A 20,104-nucleotide genomic window follows, 5' to 3' on the forward strand; every position below is an offset into this window, starting at 1 on the left:
TAAAGTATTACATTTCAGAATATCATATTACAGATAAGAGCAGTTGTAAAGTACAATAAAATCAGTAGCAAAAAATAATTGCATGCAAGAGTGGGTTCGACTGAGAGCAGTTACACTTCTATTAATAATATTTGCTTATACAAGTCCAGTAAGTATGATGAATGGATGAGAATGATTTCAAGTAAAAGCAATTACAAAAAAACGTGAATACAGATACCTATAAGAGTCAAATACAAGATTCAGGAAATCATTATAATTAAGAGCAGTAGTAGAATACAGCGAGGTATAGAGCAGTTCAGTGCAAGTACAAGCTGATGTAAGTACTGGTACAGTTGGGTACCATATAGTCTAGTATTGAGAGGTTTACAGATGCTGTCTGAGCAGTTGTGTCTTGAGGAGGCGCTGGAAGGGGGTCAGGGACGGAGCAGTCCTGATATCCGTGGGCAGGTCGTTCCACCACTGAGGGGCAAGGGAGAAAAGGAGCGGGCTCTGGAAAAGGGGGAGCAGAGGGGAGTACAGCTAATCTGCCAGTGGTGGAGGAGCAGAGAGGGTGTAGGGAGAAATGTCAAGCCACTGTAATTACTGTACATTACATCGTTTTAATTTAGATTAAGACTACCACAGTAAATCTTGTTTTATCATGCATAACTATGTAATAGTGCTAAATTAAAAATAATTAAAAAAAAAAAAAAAAAAAAGTAATTAAAGTCTTTCTCAGTGTCTTCAATATTCCGTCTAAGTATTACTACAGTCTTGTTGAAATCCGTATGTTTAGTCAGTAGAGGCAGGGTGATTGATTATGTTGATTAATAATAATAATATTTATTAAACTGCTATGTTCACACATGCAAGCTGATGTCCCAAAAGCTGCAGTGATTAGCCTGTTCCAGAGCAGGCAATATCTTTGATGCAATAAAAGCAGCATGGAGGGGGTGTCCAGGAGCCGCAGCGTGTTCCTATAATCACAGTCCTGGCTGCACTGATTGCTGTGAAATACCAGCAATTTGTTGACCCCATTTTTACATCATAATGGGTTTGAGCCGGATACTAAATTTCCACCAGCCACTTTTGCCTTGTGTGTGAGTAAGAAAGTAGAGGGGGGTTCAGGTGATGGGCTGTCACAGCCCTGTTCTAAGCATCAATGGTATTCCAAGGAAACGTGTAATTTGCATGTGTTAAATTCTGACGGGGAAATGGGACAATAGACGCTCGTGTGCAGGAGGACAGCGTTCCTTCCTCATAAATTTACATCCTAATGGATTTCACAGTGAAAACCCAGCTCCACCAGACAAGGGACCAGCTGCACTCCCTTCTGTTCCTGTGCTGTTTAGAGGACAGAAAATATACTTCTGAAATGTGTGCTGTATTCAGAAAGAGACCAGCCCCCTCCTGCACACTCAATCCTGGACTTCAGATAGGATAAATACTGCATTATTGGTATTGAAAGGACTGGCAAGTATTACTGCAGTCAAAAGGATTGTCTTTTCACAGTTTGATTCTGCCAGTTTTTTTTTTTTTTTTATGTTTTTTTTTCCTGTTTCTTTCGGCTATAGCTCGTAAGGAATAAAAACGTCGCACATTAAATTCAAACAAAGTCAGCAAGCAGCACCTCAGCAGGGCAGTGTTTTTCAGGAGCTCTCTCTCTCTCTAACAAAGAATGCGCTGTGCAGGCGATGGCTAAAACCAGCAGGTTAACAATACCAGTGCTTTCCTATTACAATCTTCGCTGCCCTTTGTTAATCAGCGGTTTCTTCTTTGTTTTGTAGAACCGAGTCGGTGGCTGAGAAGATGCTGACCAACTGGTTTGCCTTCCTGCTGCACAAATTCCTGAAGGTAACCTGCCCACCCATTCCCCCAGTCAGACTGCAGATTTGTATGTACACCTCTATAGGTGGAGCAATAGTTTGGTTCTGTAGACACACTGAACTTCTGCTTCTAAAAGGAAGTTCCATGGTATGTTAATAAAAGCAATGAATCCTGGAGCCACATCTCGTGTCAGCGGGTCTAGGTCGCTGGCATGGTGAGAAGGGGAGGGTGGAAGGCATCTCTGATTGCTTGCATGGCAATTCCTTGGAGCAGAGAGCAGAGAGGACTGAAGCTCATGATGAGCATGGGGTCAGCTAGGTACAATACATAGACACTGTATAAACAGATATTACAGGTGGGTGCAAAACACCACCAATCTGAAACACCTGTTGACTGGCATTGTCTTTGGTAACTCCTGGCACTTGCTTCCAGCCAACCTTCTCTGTCCTGAACATGAAGGATTCGGTCAGATAGCTAGAGAGACAGTTGTATTAAACAGAAACCTAATAATATATACATTCTATGTCTTGCGAGTTCTGGGTGAGATGCATTGGGTATAGCACTCCCCTGTGTTGTGATCCCATCTACCTTGTGTTACACTGCTGCGCTGTGCCGTGTCCGAGCACTCACCCCTGCTGTCCGTGTCTGCGTGTGTTTCAGGAGTGTGCCGGGGAGCCTCTCTTCATGCTCTACTGTGCCATCAAGCAGCAAATGGAGAAGGGACCCATCGACGCCATCACTGGAGAAGCACGCTACTCCCTGAGCGAGGACAAGCTCATCCGCCAGCAGATTGAGTACAAGACTCTGGTCAGTGGTCTGCTCAGCTCCAGCATTGCCGAATGGGTTTGTTAACCCTATCGTGCTTCAGACGCCCCTGTATTCACCTTCTGATTTGTTCTCTCACCAGTTTTGTAACCTGTCCTGATGTATTTTTCTTCTAGTAGGGGGATATGGTGCTGTTATCTTACAGAAAAAAGAAAATAAATGGTTTTGCGTTTACCAGCTTTGAATTTAGGCTAGTACAGATAATCTAATGGGTTTCCTGCTGTTTCTGACAAGCATGGTAATAGCCCTTCAGAGCCCCAGCACAGAACCAACAACCAAGGCTACTGTGGCGTGAACAGCCCCTCAAGTGCACCTCGCTAACGGGCCAATTCGCTCTCCCTCACAGATCCTGAACTGCGTGAATCCTGACAACGAGAACAGCCCGGAGATCCCTGTCAAGGTGCTGAACTGCGACACCATCACACAAGTGAAAGAGAAGATCCTGGACACAGTTTACAAGAATGTGCCGTATTTCCAGCGCCCGCGGGCTGTCGACATGGACCTTGGTAAGAGGGGCAGTGGCACTCCACACACACACACACATACCCACACTGTACCTCAGCCTCTCCCTGGGATCATTTTTATAAACACCTACAAATTCTTGAACCTCCCACTAATGGATTCAGTGAAAATCAATACCTTTTATTTCTTCCATATAATTATAAGCCTAAGTTATACTAAAAGAAAATTCTAGCTAGGATTAAAAAGTGATGGGTTGCTGTGATTAGCACAAACTAAAGGTAATGCAATACACTCTGCAGAGAAAAATAAAATAACATTCTTCAGCTTGGGAAGATTACCAGCGTTATTTTTTCGTCATTTGTATTATTCAATGAGCTGTCAAGCTCTTTGTTTTTTTTTACTTGCCTTGTTTGCATTGGGATATTAGTTTCTCTCATGTTCATTCTACCTGACTTTGACCTTGAGCCAGACCCTTGCAATCAATCCATGAATTCTCTGCAAGACATTTATTTAACCAATTAAGAAGGCTGAAGCACTTGAATACACGTCACGGAGGGAAGAGCTTCTCAGAATAAGAAACGGCTGAAATGAATCCTTGGGGGCTCAGGGTGGGTTGTGCTGCTCATTTAATCCGAGCGATTAACTTCTCTGTTGTCAATCCGGAAGAAACTTTCTAAACTGCACCAGTACACGATTCTTTATTCCACTTTATATAATACATTTTATAAAATGTTGATGAAAATCAGTCTAAGTTTAGCATACAGCAAGGGGTGTGCAGGTTTCTTTAAGGCTCCCATCACTCCCCCTTCATAGGGGGAGAATAAACAGGACTAAACGTTACATCATAGACTCCTACTTACCATGAGCATTCATGAGAACAAATGGAACAGCACACATGGACACATGTACCAGAGCTCAGCATACAGGTTTGTGCATGTGCCTGTGGTGCATCGTTTGAGCCCCACCCAGCAGATAGGGAACAGTCCCAGCAGCCCTTTGATTGGGTCCTGTCTCTCCTCCAGAGTGGCGTCAGGGGCGGATGGCGCGAGTGGTCCTACAGGATGAAGACATCACCACCAAGATTGAGAACGACTGGAAACGGCTCAACACCCTCATGCACTACCAGGTAAAAAAAAACCAAACAAACAAATCCAGCATGCAGAGCAATTCAGAAACCTGCGTGCGACACACACCTTGAAGCCACAGAACGCATGTTCCATTTTGACTCTCACTAAAAGTTCCAATTCTAAATTCTATTCTTTCTCGGAAATACAACTAGCTCATGAAATATTGAGGAGAAGGCTTTTGTTGATGACGTGGCAGCTTGAATATTTTAATACCAAAACTCGCTCTGTCTAGGAACCCCAGTTTCTCTCTCTGCTCTTCCAGAGGTGAAACCACTAACCTTGTAATTGGTGAATAGCATTATGATCTCCAGGGGCTGCTGCTGAACAGGGAACTCAGTTCAATGCATTTCCAATTTCAAGGTTTGAGTGGCATGAGATAGGTAAAGAAGATTAAACATTGAAATACAGAAGGCTGTGGTGAGGAGGGACATGGAGCGCCAACAAGAAGGATCTGAGGCTTCCGATATACACTTGTCATATTTATTGTGTTGTGTGTGGTATGGCAAGGGCTGTCTGTTTGAGATTGTCTTGGGTTCATGTTAGGTGCAATCTGTATACACTTTTACAGATGGATATTTAATGGAATACCCCTTTGAGGCGTTATTGTTGAACATCCTGTTTAAATAAGCAGAAGATAGTGCAGCTGATTGCAATACAGCTTTCTTCTCTTCTTCATCTATGAAGATCTCTTCACTTTATTTTACTGGCTGTGTTAGTCTAATTACAGTACATTACATCATTTTATTTTACATTTAAAAAAAATATCATTCATAACTATGTAATAATGCTAAATTAAAAATAATAAAGATCTAATTAGTCTTTCTCAGTGTCTCCAATAATAGGGCTAAGTATCTGCATGTTTAGTCAGTACAGGCAGGGGGATCGATCATAATAATAATAATAATAATAATAATAATAATTAGTGATGCATTAAGGAGGATTACATCAGAATGGAATTCACAGTGAAAACCCAGGAATACCCCTTTGAGGTGTAATTGTTGAACTTTAATTTCTAGGCGCCTTTTTTCAAATAGGTCAGAAGTTCTGCAGTATCTTCTTAAGGCCTCGCCCATAACTCAAAACCCTGACAATATCTGGCTCAGTTGCTTGTCTTTCCTCGGGCAAAGGCCTGTATAGCAGGGGGAGAGGGTAGGTTTCAGGTCAGCGAAAGTCTCACACCCTCTCAGGGAGGGTTAAAGAGTTTCACACTGCCAGCCAAGCAGCTGGAACTAACTGGCAAATTGGAGCACTGGCCTCACACAGAGCAAGAAAACGGAACATCTTTTACCAGTGGAGAAGGAGGCTGGGGAAGCCGTTACAATGTCTTGTGGAGGAGTCTGCCGCTTGGATATTGGATATCAGTGTTGCACAGCACAGAGCAGGATGAAAAGTGCCGGAATTGTCTCACAGTGGTGTTGGCAGCTAATTGTTTTAATTTTTAAACCATGTGCTTATACAGTGAGGTATTCATTCTGTAATATATTGGACTTGTTCTGGTCTATGTCCTCGACCAGCGCAATAGAATTAAAACTTAGAATTCCTAGCATATCTCCACCGTATACGGCAAAGGCATAACTGGAACAAGGGGCATTTCTATATAACTTTGTTTGTTCCAGTTCTCTGGAATTCTTTAGAAGACCCAATTTTTCCCCCTGATGTACTTTTTCCTTTAAGCTGCTGCTATAATGCAAAGAAAAAAAAAAGAGCAGGGAGCAATAATAAGCTGTGGTGCCACAGCTGGCTCCCGCTGTCAGCTTCGGAAGAGGGAGACGGCAAGGCTGCTCTCCGAAGGTGCATTTCCAATTCCTGTGGCAGAACTGAAAAGAGCGTCTGCATTTCAAAAAGCCTTTCAAGTCCATCTCCAGCCTGGCTATTAAAACATTCCCTCTTAACCCAGGGGCCAGCCTGGAACCTTTAATAATGGCCTTAAGAGATTTTTCTACAAAGATCCGCGGGCTACTCGCTCCCTCCCTGTGGGGGTCAGGCAGCAGTGGAGGAATGCTGAGGCATTCTAATAAAGGGGAGGGGTTCGGGTATGTATTGGGGTTGGATTGTTTGTCATGCCGACTGTCAAGGGGGAAATACAGGAGAGATTAGAAGCCAATTTCAATTACCAAAAGTAAGATGATTCTTAAAGAAAATGAAAGCCTGTCTGAGCACAGCTGTGCCCCTCTGTCTCGGGAGATGATGGATTTGCATTTTCAATCTCTGCTGGGCAGCTGTATTAATAAAGAAGTATTTGATGGGCTGTGTACAGCCGCTGATTTCGTGTAAGTTCAAATAACCCTAGGAAGAAATCAGTTGCACAGAGAGCACTGAAAGGGAGGCATGGGGCGTTGGGGGTGTAAAGACAAATCCTTTCATACAGTGCTGCACCTCATTGGCTTTAAAAAACGGAAGGCATTATACTAAAGGAAGAAAAAAGAAACTTGCAGACATTCTATGGTTTGCATAAAATTCTGCAGGTGTTATCTAATTCCTTATTCTATTGTGGATTCCATTACACTGCAGAATATAGTAACCCACACAGCAGGGTCTGATGGAGACAGTCCATTTTTTGCTGTAGTCACGTTGTTAGATTTTCACTGTCTGTATGCTCTTGGTTTTGTGATATCTCACGGCGCAGCTGAAGTCAGGCAGAGCTGAAGAAGCTTGTGGAAAGTTGAACATTATGACTGACAGTGTCCCTGTGCTCCCCAAGGATGCTGTTAAAACAATCAATAAGCTGCTTGAGTGAAGCGGTGTGGTGGTTTCATTGTTCTCTTTTCTTTCCCCAGGTGTCAGACCGCTGTGTGGTGGCTCTGGTCCCCAAGCAGACCTCGTCATACAATATCCCACCTTCCGCCAGCATCTCCCGCACCTCCATCAGCAGATACGGTGAGCAGCGCGCACGCATACGACAATCATGTGTGTGCCATATAAAACCCCTGTGGTAAATATCATATAGGGGGTTGTCAAAACTTCACGCTCTGCTATAGCGCTATTATAGAGCCATGCAAGGCGTAGCCCAGTTCACAGTACATGCTGCGATGGTGAGGTAAGTTGAGACTAACTCAAAACCGCTTCCCCAGCACTAAAGAAAACGCCTGAAACCGCTTTTCCCATGGATTTAATCACACAAGTCCTGTAAACAAAGGGAAATTCTGTCGTCGTTAACTAACCACATTGACAGTGGTATTTATTGTTCAATAATCATACAGATTGCCCCGGCTGCAGTGGGCCTCGTTCTCATGCTGAACCCATCGCCGCTCTCCCCAGACGCCACTTAGTTAACGATGTAAATGGCTTCCATCTGGACGATTCTTGGCCCTGGTAATAAAACTGGGAGTTAAAGGCAACTATGATAACAAATGTATTTCGTGTGAGTTATTCTTCATAGACATGAGAGCTGAAAACCGAGCAGAGCCCATTATTAAGACTTTAATGGAACGAGAGCAGGTCTTTCTAACTTGCTCATCAGGAGAGGAGTGGCGTGATCGATGCCGTGTGGCTGTTCCTCAAGAATGCTGCAACAATTACAGCATCCAACAGATTCTTTTTGAAAGTCATTTTCCCAGAACAGCTGAACGGAGATAATAAGGTGCAAATGGGGATTTTGATTCTCCCCAGTTGTGCAGGTTATGCCCTACTGATCTCCACACACCCAGGCCTATGCTCTAACCCAGGGGTCTCCAACCCTGGTCCTGGGGAGCCACAGGTTTTACAGGTGTTTTTACATCATCAGTGGCTAAAGATCTGGAACACCTGTTAATCTTGACTAATTAAGCCAATAACTGGTTCAATTTTAAGTAATTGAGATTGGTTGAAATGAAAACCAGCAGCCACAGTAGCTCTCCAGGACCAGGGTTGAAGACCACTGCTCTAACCACCCCACCAAACTCCCCCGAGCTCACCGCAGTGAGGCAGCCTCAGAGCTGTGGGAGTTCAACCCAAGGAATTTTGTGAATTTTCACCTTTGATCTCAAGGCCACATGGCTTCTCACTGTTGAAGATTCCATTTGAAAGTTCTTTTCATTTTTAACTGGCTGTTTGATCACCTTGAGATGGAGGGAGGTTTCTTGTTCATCTGATCCATACTTTTTACAACAACCTTTAACCTTAAAATAATTAAGTAGGGTTATCTGCCTGTGGCATTTTAAACGGTTGTTCCAGTTTTCTGATGTATTGATCAGTTGGGTGACAGGGTTACTGAACATGTGAAGCACTTAACCGTAGCTTCTCAGTTTCTCTGTGGCACGGAACAAGCAAGAGGAATTCCCAGTGTCTAGAGCTGCAGGTCAACTGCAGAATTCAACTCAATTAAACAATAGAAAAGTGCAGAATCTCCTCCTCAGGGGTCATAGACCTGCTGTCTATGACCTTCAAGGTAATGATAATAACAATCCAATGACACATGCTGGTTGACCGCGGTGTCCCGCTGCGTTTCCTCCTCAGACTCCACATTCCGTTACACGGGCAGCCCGGACAGCCTGCGCTCGCGAGCCCCCATGATCACCCCCGACCTGGAGAGCGGGGTCAAGGTGTGGCACCTCGTCAAAAACCACGAGCACGGAGACCAGAAGGAGGGCGACCGCGGCAGCAAGATGGTGTCCGAGATCTACCTGACCCGTCTGCTCGCCACCAAGGTACTGTAGCGCCTTCCAGAGGGGACAGGGGGGAGAGGCTACCCTAGCAATGCCCATGTGGACAGGGAGATAACACAGGGTTGTGCTATTAAAGAATACTTTAAAGTATTGTTAAGTGTTGATCACATTGATAACATTTAACCCTGGTATTTTAAATTTGTTTTACTTATCTATTTCTGAACATTACTGTACACTACTTTTAGAGTCCTATTTTGAAGCTAATGTAAATGTTCTGAAAATATCAATAATACTTCGGGTGATAAATGACCTGCTTCTACCTGCAACTAAGTTGTTTATTGCTTCAAAATAGAAAACAGGCCCATACAGTTAGATTACCATTTTAAATCACTGCACTCAGCAGTATATAAATAAGGGCTTCTTCATCAACACTTGGTGAAGTGTGTTTACAGTGTCCTGGTGTCAGCTCGGTATGGGAGGTTTTTTCATTAAGATCGCTGCCGGCCAGACAGCTCTGAATAGCACCTCTGCAGCAGCTTGTGGGAAGGTAAAGGCTGAGATTGAGTGGCTGGATGTTAACTAGGAGAGCTTTTATACTAAATTATATGGTGCACCTCTTCAGTGTAAATTGTCTGCATCGTGTAGATGGTTAGGATTAGGGTGTGGGGTCCAGCGTGTGCAGGCAGGGAGAGCTGTTCACTGTGTTTTTAATTCTCCGCGGTTGTTTCGTTCGCAGGGGACGCTGCAGAAGTTTGTGGACGATCTGTTCGAGACTCTGTTTAGCACGGTGCACAGAGGGAGCGCTCTCCCTCTGGCAATCAAGTACATGTTTGACTTCCTGGACGAGCAGGCAGATAAACACGGGATCCACGACACAGACGTGCGGCACACCTGGAAAAGCAACTGGTAAGAGAACAATACTGACATTTTACCCTTATTTTTTTAGTAGTCCTAATTTATTTGAATTTTTGATTGTTAACCAGTATGTGCTAGATAGTAGTACTAGTTGCAGTTGTAGTAATTAAAAAAAAATCAAGGTGCTCATGACAGTTCATAAGAATCAAGATATTTGAATGAAATGTACTATAAAAACGCTCAATAGCTGTAAATTTACAAACAATAATGGAAACTGTAAATTCAATCACAAATGTTTTGACAAAATCTTAATTCATACATGTGCAATTCAATACTAAATTATGTGAGATCTTTTTGTAATACATAAACAGGTAAATAAATAAATGACGACATTTCCTGCCACTCTTCCCTCCCAGTTTGCCCCTGAGATTCTGGGTGAACGTGATCAAGAACCCGCAGTTCGTGTTTGACATCCACAAGAGCAGCATCACGGATGCCTGCCTGTCGGTCGTAGCGCAGACCTTCATGGACTCGTGTTCCACGTCTGAGCACCGCCTGGGCAAGGACTCCCCGTCCAACAAGCTGCTGTACGCCAAGGATATCCCCAACTACAAGGGCTGGGTGGAGAGGTGAGTCCCTGGGACTGCTGCTAGTGTCAATCCTTTCATATCTTCTGAAGAATACACGGGATGCATTTTACCTGTGAAGGGCAAACAGTGTACCAAGTACCATTTGCATCATGTAACTAGCAGCCCTTTTCATTTTATTGGTCGTAGTTCTCTAAAATGAATGGTATTGCCTGTTGAGTAGAAGAGTGCTGCTTCCCCCCATTCCACTGTGCTTAAGACTGTGCCGTGTGCCTGGAGGAGCAGGAGAAGAGTTGAATTCAGTCATAGACCGGCTGAAGCGCACATGTCTGTCATCTGTTTGACCCCCGTGCTTTACTCTCTCTGCTCAGGTACTACGCAGACATCGCGAGGCTCCCTGCGATCAGTGATCAGGACATGAACGCCTACCTGGCGGAGCAGGCGCGCCTGCACTTCACCGACTTCAACATGCTGAGTGCGCTCAACGAGATCTACTCCTACGTCATCAAATACAGCGAGGAGGTGAGTGCACGCTGAAGCCAGGGAATTCAATCAAACTCAGAATCCTAATGCGCAGAGCGCTGCTTTGTGTCTCACGTAACTGCATTGCTGTGGCACAGTTGTATAGAAAGAGCAAGATGCACTTTTGCCTTAGCAGTGACCTTCAGGGCTATAATTGGATGAAGCCATATAACTGGGAGATGGTGATAAAGCAATCAAGCACATCTGATCATAAAGCAAGTGTCTAAATAAAAACACTGATAAAAGTCTGCATCCTTGTCTCCATGTGATTGATTTAGCATTCAGTCCATGCAAGTCTGTTTCCAATCACACTCTGCTCACAGCAAAGGTACGAGCTTAATATTCACACGTACCAATGTGAGCTTCATACAGAAAAGAGGTGCGATTCTGCAGAAACCAGCTGCAAAAACAACACCAAAAATAACTCGCTGCAAGGTCAAGGACAAAGTCAAGCAAAGGCAGAACTAATTTGAGTTGCCGTCGAGTAGAACAAAGGTATGAATTTGTGAATGAACCCCAAAACACTACAATAGCACTCAATATGCACACACCAGTAGTAACTTCAATTCCCCCTGGAATGCAATATCGTTGCATGCGTGTAGGTAAGTTCATTCATTAAACTGGCACAAAAGCAGTTCAGCTCGTGCCTTGAGTCCTTGAGGTTTGTGTGCCCCTAGTCCTTCAGACCCATTTGACTACAATATAGGAAACATGCTTAAATGGATTTGGGAAATGATAGCAGAACCTGTGCTTGCATAGGGAAGGGAGATTAATAACAGAGCACTAACCCTCAGAATGAGAGAGTCGGGTGCAGCCCATTTCTCAATCATGCAGAGCGATTCCTGGACAACCCCCTTCATAGACACAGGGCAATACTTAAGAAGAAGTGCTATAAAACCCTGTAGCACTTTACCAACCAATGCATGAACCTCAATTACAGACCAGTTGTCGGGTCATTGTTCACAGATATTAACGATTGTGCATTACATATCAGTGGCCTGAAATCTAGCAATCTGCCCTAATAAGTTAGTGTCCAGACTTCAGCATGGTAGCTGTTTGGGACCTGTACGCTGTGTGCTGACTCAGCATCAGCTTTAGGCTTTGGCACCTCCCAGCTGCCATCTGTATTGATCCCTGATTCCCTTGTTTGTTTTACCTGATAGATAACCTCAGCGCTGGAGCAGGATGAGCAAGCGCGCAGACAGCGGCTGGCATACAAAGTGGAGCAGCTCATCGGAGCCATGTCTATAGAGAGCTGAGGACAGGAGGAGGTGTCTTCTGAACCCAATCAAACTAATGAAGTCATGGGACACATTGCTGGAAGGGACCAACACAGACGCGCACACACACACACACACACACACACACACACACACACACACACACACACATATATCTGAATAGTAACACTAGTCATCAGTGTGGCTACGTCAGTATGGTGACTTCTTCCTGCAGTGTAAATGGCTTCCTTTCTTCCAGTGATGTATCTCCTTCCATTGACAATTCCAGATCTAGGGATGGACCTTTTGAAACTGCAGAGTAAAATGAAATGAAACCTAAAGCAGCAAATCTGGAAGGGACCAGGACTGTTTCGCCAGCCTGCTTTGCATGGGAATCTAAAGCTCTGTATCTTGAAGCTGGGGGTGTGCTCTTAGTTCCCATTTATTTTTATATATTCATAGGTTTTTATTTTGTTTTATTTTATTTTTAAATTCTGGATTCAGCTTATTATTTTTGTATTTTATCTCCTCATCGAGTGGGTTAACGTGGGTGACAAATTTTTTTTTTTTTTTTAAAACTAACTGAAAATGACTGGTACTGTACGTGGACTGCTCTTAGATGTGTCTTTTGAGCTGCTGGCACAAATTTGCACACAAACTTCCCTTACCCAAGAAAAAAAAGAAAAAAAACAACATCCAAGAGCTGAGATTGGATGAAATCCGAAGACTTGCCTTCGGGACGGCTTGGATGTGCCGAGTTGAGAGTCTTAAAAGACGTGTGTTCAAAGTCCCCCAAAGGCTTTCGAGCTCAAACCTCATGTGATGGAAGGAAAGGGGACAAGTGTTGCGTAGCATGGGAAAGCATCAGCAAGGACCCTGGGGCTACAAACTCACTCTTTAAAGACTTGCTACTAGAAGAAATGTAATTACAAGTTTTGTTTTTTGTTCTCAGTTTGCATTTGTGTATAAATCCAGTATGTGTATATAAAACTTTTCCACAAGGATTCTGAAGGAGAGTCATAACAGTCTTAGTTCAGTGGATATGAATGGCTATCGTTGCAACCTTTATGGCCCATCACCAAAGCCTGTTTCGACAAGCCTCTTAAAGCTTGTCTTTTCAATTCCCTCCACTTGGCCAAAATATTCTCCTTGCTGTACTTGAGCACAATGAACTCGAATACAGCACAGTGTAGATCTGTTCTGAGATTGTGTACACCGCTTACCTCCTCCCGGTGAATGTCAACACTTGTGAGCCGTCAAAGCTTTCCAAATCAGCTCTGCTTACCTTGAAATGCCAGGATCTCTGCTAACTTGGGTCAGGGCATGTTTGGTTTCACTCAATCCGACCAAGAAGGGATTGACAAAGAGGAATCATTTTGAAACCCTGTTTACATTGAAGTTTACAGATGAGTTAGACCAGCGTGTATATGTGTTTCACAACCATGTGAGGATCACATCAGTACTCATAGCCACCTAGACCTGAGGCTGTAGGGCTGGTACAAAGCATGCAAACAAATGCTGCTGACATGAAGTATTCAGCTGCAGTTTAACTTAAGAGCCAGGGAAGGAAGTGAACAAGCAGAATACAGAACGTGCCAATAAGCAACAGGTGAGTTCTGTGTAGCAACGGTCTTGTATACCGATTTCGTATGGTTTCATATACAGTAGAATAGTCTGAAAATCTTAACCCTCAACCCAAACTCAGCATGGAGAACCCCTTACTGTGCAGTAGTTTAGTCACCAGGAGAGCATTGCCTTCTGCTCCGTTCGTGCCAAAGGGTCACATTCACAAAGCATTAGCATTAGGGTGGGAAATGCAGCACTGTGTTTACAGCAAACGCTTTATGAACATTGGGCACGTTTCAAATCGCAAAGGGACATTACAGGGAAGCGGGAATGTGAACAGACAAGAAAGGGCGGAGCTTGGCACCTGTCTTGCCAGGGTGTGGCTGACTGTAAATCCACCGGCAAGGAATTGAAGTACAGGAGTGACATTTGTAACTGCACGTTAAGGCAAGGGTTTCCCAAACTGAGGGTAATGTTACACGTGCCAGGGGAGGAGCCATTTAATTACACGAGCGACGCTGTCAGCTGCTTGAGTGTTGTAATGCAACACTCACTACCTTGACGTCACCTCTAGCATAGATATATATAGTCTTCATACGGTTACCATTGTACATCAAAATGGGAGTGATTGTAACAATCAATACCCCTAATTACAGTTTGGGAACCACCCCTGTGTTCAGAGAGGCAGTCAATGAGAAATCTGAAAGGATAAAAAAAAAAAAAATAGCAAGCTGTACCTTTTATGCAGTGTTCAAAAAAGGCATTCATGTGCACATTGTTCTTAAGTCCCCAAAGATCTTTTGCGACAGACTTAATATTTCATTAAGCATGTCAGATGGCTCTGTTAATTCCTGCTGTATTATTCATAATGTGTTGCAGAGAGGCAACAGGTAATTAGAAGTGCTAACATGCTGCAGCCCGGTCAGGGGAATTGAGTTTGCCACAGTGTTCATTCCTCACAGTGCAGTGTTTACATCAAAAGATACTTGAAATAAGCAGGTTTTAAGTTATTTAGTGAAGCGTATTTAATGATGACAACATTAGACTAGAAGAATGGTAAGGAAAAGGAGGCAGTTTCACGTCTCTGCAAGCCAAGGTCAGTCCTGTCTGGTGCACCAGCTGAGTTTAAATCCCACTTGGAGAGGCGTGATTTCAATGTTACGAGCGGGATGAGCAACAGTAAAAAAAAAAATTAAGAGAAACCTTCTTCAGGACTGTGGGACTCTCTGGTTGATAAGGCCCGCTTCTTATTCATTCAAAATAAGTAGATATGGATTTGTACCTGCAGGCACAGCACTCCCCAGCTTGTCACACTTGTTTTGAAGAGTGTTTGAAAAAGCCCTTTAGCTTTGGTTTCCTGCTCTTGCTTTGATGCGTGTCTTTGATCTCGGAATCATGTGCGCACCATGTGATCAAGATATGGACTTCAAAAGGTCCCGAGACATAGACAGCGGTGCTTGACATATGATTAGTCTGTACAGCAGCTGGAGAGCTCTGGTTTCAACCCTCTCTCATCTTAAACCAAGCCTCTGGTTTTAAAAAGTGCATAGAAAATCACCAGATTGGTCGGGGACAATGCTTTTGGATTTCCTCCAGGCTAAGGACCCAGAAACCTTGAAGTCTTTATCCTCTCACGTCAGGGGTAAGCACCTTGGGTATAAAACAGCAGTCACCTGTCGTAATGAGCGGCAGTGTTCTGACTGCATTGCAGGACCTGCTGTTGCCACACTTTCTTGGTATTGCCAGCTTGTCATTGTAAATGAGAATGTGTACTCAGTTGACACATCTGGATAAATAAAAGGCTTTGATTGATTGTATTCAGTAAAACTGAAAAGTAAATGAAATACCTGGTCCATAATAACCTTGCGGTACCTGGAGCCTATCGTGGCGGTCCTGTGTTACTGTAATTTTTGAGGTACTCTACTACACATTTCCACCAGATTTTGATGCCTAGTAACTTGGTGAACTAAAATAATTATTATATTGCTGATGGACCCAAAAACATCCCTAACTCTTCAGGTTCTGTTCATCGACAGTGTTACTGGAGCTCTCATAGCTTTGACGTATGGATTGCTGATGCCAGCTATATACCTGTCTTTTTTTCACACCTCTCCTATACTAACTTTACAGCGAATTCTGGTGACTAGTTTCTTTGTTTTTTGCTGTAACTGAGCCAGGCAGGTTCTTAGTGCAAGCTGCAGCAGATGTTTTATAATGCAGTTATAATCTGAAGGTCTGCCCCCAGGGATGAGGGGGGTAGTGCTAAGCAGTAGCTTGTGACTTCATCACCGTTTTACACAGTTGCTGCTTGTACCTCTGTCATATTGATAAGAGCATTCAGGCCAAACTGACCATTATTGAGTGACCAAATCCTGTTTATTCATCCAGCAGATTTATTTTCGGGCTTGGATTATGAAATCAGTGAGTTCAGTGACTGATCGCTGAGTTTCTGGTAAAGGGGTTTGTGTATTGGGGGTGGGGGAGGTGCATGTGGAGCATGCAAGTCAGCAATTTAAAATATTGTTTGGTCTAGTTTTTTTTTTTTTTTCTTAATATTTAAGACATATCAGATAGTGTAATAAATCATTAACCGCAGCTGTAGCCAGAGAGAGAGAGAATCTGTGCAGTGTGTTCTGTAGATAGAGCCCTACTGTACGCAGGCTTTGTCTATTCTAGCCGCCTGCCTTTGTGGAGTTGATACGCTGTCTGAGCCAAACTTGACCCCTGATCTTTAAACCCTAAAACTTTAAAGGGAATTCATCTTCATTTAATGAAATAACGAACTTCTGTCAATCGAAACTACAGTAGTATCGACGATGCCAGGTTCAATTTTATTTAAGGTTGTTTTTAACATGACTATACGCTGTGGCAGGATGACACAAGAAGAAACAGCAAAAAAATACAGTTAAATTAAGTCTAGGAATTGAATTTTGAGTGGACATTTCAGGCTTTTCCCACTGAAGGGGAATATATATATATATATATATATATATATATATATATATATATATATATATATATATATATATATATAGTGTCTGACCTGCTTGGTCATCTCCACTAAAATCATTCTGCACTAAAAGGACCAAAACAATAAACCCGAATGCGCTGCGGTCCTACAGAGCAATGAGAAGAGGATTCGATTATAAAACTTTGACATAATCAAAAAACAATGTGTTTTATGCACTTTCAAAATGTTATTGGTTGAAGTCAGCAGTCCAGTTTTGTGTCATGTTGCTGCAGAATGGCATAAGAAAATAAAATAAATACACAAGCTTAGAGCTTATCACTTGCAAGCCCAAGCCATGTGACTCTTGCCTTTTCTCCCTGTCCTACCTGTTCATTCGTTCATTTGTAGACACTGGAGTTCTGTATTATAGCAAATAAAATAATATACAATGGCTGTCTGTTATTATTGTTGTTTTATAAAAGGTGTTGTGAAAATTGTAAGAAAGTTAAAAGTATTTAAAAAAAGCAGTTCTGCAAAAAAGTTGTCTTTGTTTTGTTTTTTGTTAATGATAATATATTATGGTGTACCTATTGTAAATATGAAGCACTGCTATTTTGCAAGCCAAGGATTCACTTTGTACTGTTGTTATATATAATTAAACTTTACTGGTTAAAAATGTGCTGCTGGCTGTCGTCTTGTTGCTCAACCCCAATCTGTAAAACAGTTTTTATACTGCATGATACAAGTTAGTAATCCCAGAGGTCTATTCCAGAGGGCGTGGCGCATTGGCCCAGAGAGGACACCTGCGGGGCTGGACAGGTTCTTCAGAGCCGCTAGCTCGCTGACATCCTCTATCGAATTCCCGGGTGTAGAGGAGGAAGCTGGCTTGGGGGGGGGGGGGGATTGCTGAGGTGAGGAGAATAAAGCTGGACACTGTAAATTGTGGATAAAATCGGGGTAAAATAATTGAGCACGCATTTAAAAAACAAAAGGAACCCCAAAGGTTATTATAATAATTAGCACAGGGGTTCTCAAACTTGGGGTCACAGAGGGGCACACGCAGGCTGTACAGTATATAATGGTTACATAGTGCAACACAACAGAGCTATAGTAAACGTTTCATTGTGTACTCAAATAAATTATTTGCTTTATTATTGAAGGTTTTTTTTTTTTTTTTTTTTTTTTTTTTTTTAAATCGACCATCAGTTAAAATTGGACTAATGTTCAGTCAGTATGCTTTTATAGTACTTCTAGTAGACTTGTCACTTCAGGTTTCTATATTAAAGGACAAGTTCCACACACCCTCCAGCTGCATGCCTGTGGGGTGCCTTTGGCAGTACTGTACTGTAGGGTTTTTAAAGACTGAACAGGAGTGCTTTAGAACCTTCAATGCCTCTGAACAGAATGTAGCCCTTTCTGGTTACTGGTTACAAAGCTGCAAACACTTCAATAGGCCTGTGATAGTGACGGCCTCGTTAGAAACCTCTGTAGTCATTATGCTGTGCTAAAAGGGATTCAGATCCACAGAACTTTCCTTCTTTTATGCACACTTCTAATAGTTTTTCTTTTTTGAAAGTGTTTTGGACATAAAACACATTGGGAAGTGGATCTAAAACAACAGATGGTTTATATCTTGTGTAAAAACCAGAACAAATTTACTAATTTGGTAGTTAAAGAAAGGGGCTTGTAAGTAGGAGGTCCCGGGTTCAAATCCCTACTCACTGTGTGACCCTGAGCAAGGCACTTAACCTCCTTGTGCTCTGTCTTTCAGGTGAGACGTTGTTGTAGGTGACTCTGGAGCTGATGCGTAGTTCACATACCCTAGTCTGTAAGTTGCCCTGGAGGGCACTCACGAGTGACATCACGAAACAGGGAGGAAATTACATCACAAAAATCAAGGTGTCGCATACAAAGATTCACCCCCAGTTTCTTAGGTGTGTATAGTGCAACAAGAGCAAAGAATGACCCCAATACCGAAACTGACAATCTGCAGTCATAAAACGCTCTAAATGCCCATTCCCATGAGCTCCCCCTTAGATCGCATTAAGAGTATCTGAAATTAGCCAAGAGCTTTCTCATTCACTTAGCTCAATAACCCTTTCAAAGATCTTGGCCCAACACCAAGGGTTAAGCAAAAGCAGCACCGCCACCTGCTGGACACTGAGCTCATTACACCTGCCCTCGATATTAGCCATTGCAGCCTGCCAGACTGGAATGCTGTCCTCTGGAATGGAATTCTTTAATTCTCCAATTCCACAGTATTGTTTATTGTACAGAATACTCTGAGACCCCACTTACACTGAATGCTGATATTTATATAGAGTACGTCAGTGTACCGGACCAAGAGATGCAGGCAGTCTGGTTTGATGATTTTGTGGCTAACTTAAACCCACTCACTCTCAAAAGCAGCACAAGCGCCCAGCTTTGCCTGCTTGAAAAGCTGGAGCCTGCTAACCCCAAAACAGACATCCAACACATATAGAAAACGCTTTACTGAGCGGTCCAGTTAATTGATAATCTAGTACAGTCTTCCGAAGCCAGTTCTACAGCAGCTGCTGAATTAGTCAATTGCCACCGACAGCTCTTGATGGATGAAACAATAAAACATTCTAAATATTTTATGTTTTGTTCTTCACGCTGCCGACAAGAGTCTGGAAAAACAGAAATCTCTGTACAAACGTACTTGTGATCACGGTCTCAGGAGCAACAACACGCCTCTCCTCGTTCCTTCACACCAATTGCTGGGCGTGTTTTATGATGCATATTTTATGGCACCTTTTTATTGTATTGATATCACAAGGGGGCACTCGTTTATGAACATAAAATATGTACCAGCACATATTCTAGTCCTTTATATACTGCACATATCTTGGCTCCCTACCAATTTATTTATTTTACTGTGCATTTATTTTTTGCCTGTAGAGTCTCTGGAGGATTTAAGAAATCCACAGTAAATAAGTAATAGTACACAGATCAGATTTTGTTTTTTTAATGTTTAGAAATGGTAACTTCCCACAATAGGGTGCGCTAACCTTACTTTGCACAATCAATATTTAAACTTGTCTTGTAATGGACCTGCTATAAATATTTAAATGTGTGTTTTACAGAAATATATTGTGTCCAGTAAAAGCTTCCTTGGATGAGTGCCATTAGGTTATAAAAGAGCCGCTCCAGAGGGCATGATAATGTTGCATAGACTCAGCTGTGAGAGCCAGGCTGTGTGTGCGTGCATGCGTGCATCACTGTGCGTACTCTGTGTGTATGGACGGTAGTGTTCAAAAGTTTGGGAACAACAAATGATTTAAAGTAAGACTAGGGGTGGGGATTGTACGCCCATGCCTTTTTGTTAAATAACCTGGTATCCCTGAATAGAGTAATCGTCTCCTCTTTAGCATTTGCTAAATATTTGAATGCGCAAAGATATCAGAAGTAGAATGGTACCCCGTAATGTTCTCCTTCTTCTAGGAAAGCGGCACAGATGGGGATGGGGGGTTTGTTGCCGGATCACTTCACTAGATTTTGTGTGTTTGTGCTTCAGTGATTTCCAAAGATACCCAAACTGTTTTGCATGCATTCTATTGGTTGTGTGCACTGTGATGTC

The 20,104-nt window shown here is 42.8% G+C and overlaps 1 protein-coding gene and 1 long non-coding RNA gene across 2 annotated transcripts in view; one reads left to right on the plus strand and one right to left on the minus strand.

Moving 5' to 3' along the window:
• Positions 1 to 17,183, plus strand: part of LOC121299702 (plexin-A2-like) — a 151,815-nt gene extending 134,632 nt beyond the window's left edge. Inside the window, exons 23-32 of the mRNA XM_041227639.1 lie at positions 1,767 to 1,833; positions 2,467 to 2,613; positions 2,978 to 3,137; positions 4,116 to 4,219; positions 6,998 to 7,097; positions 8,655 to 8,845; positions 9,540 to 9,709; positions 10,075 to 10,287; positions 10,617 to 10,767; positions 11,931 to 17,183. Coding sequence (XP_041083573.1) covers positions 1,767 to 1,833; positions 2,467 to 2,613; positions 2,978 to 3,137; positions 4,116 to 4,219; positions 6,998 to 7,097; positions 8,655 to 8,845; positions 9,540 to 9,709; positions 10,075 to 10,287; positions 10,617 to 10,767; positions 11,931 to 12,026 — 1,399 coding nt within the window. The 3' untranslated portion in view covers positions 12,027 to 17,183. The remainder of the gene's footprint in view (positions 1 to 1,766; positions 1,834 to 2,466; positions 2,614 to 2,977; positions 3,138 to 4,115; positions 4,220 to 6,997; positions 7,098 to 8,654; positions 8,846 to 9,539; positions 9,710 to 10,074; positions 10,288 to 10,616; positions 10,768 to 11,930) is intronic.
• Positions 2,620 to 20,104, minus strand: part of LOC121299704 — a 52,542-nt gene continuing 35,057 nt past the window's right edge. The window contains exons 3-4 of the long non-coding RNA XR_005947464.1: positions 3,954 to 4,147; positions 2,620 to 2,769 (exon numbers count right to left, since the gene is read on the minus strand). This is a non-coding gene — a long non-coding RNA (uncharacterized LOC121299704). The remainder of the gene's footprint in view (positions 2,770 to 3,953; positions 4,148 to 20,104) is intronic.

This window comes from Polyodon spathula, chromosome 25 (genome assembly GCF_017654505.1).
Source record: "Polyodon spathula isolate WHYD16114869_AA chromosome 25, ASM1765450v1, whole genome shotgun sequence".
In the NCBI taxonomy this organism is placed as follows: domain Eukaryota; kingdom Metazoa; phylum Chordata; class Actinopteri; order Acipenseriformes; family Polyodontidae; genus Polyodon; species Polyodon spathula.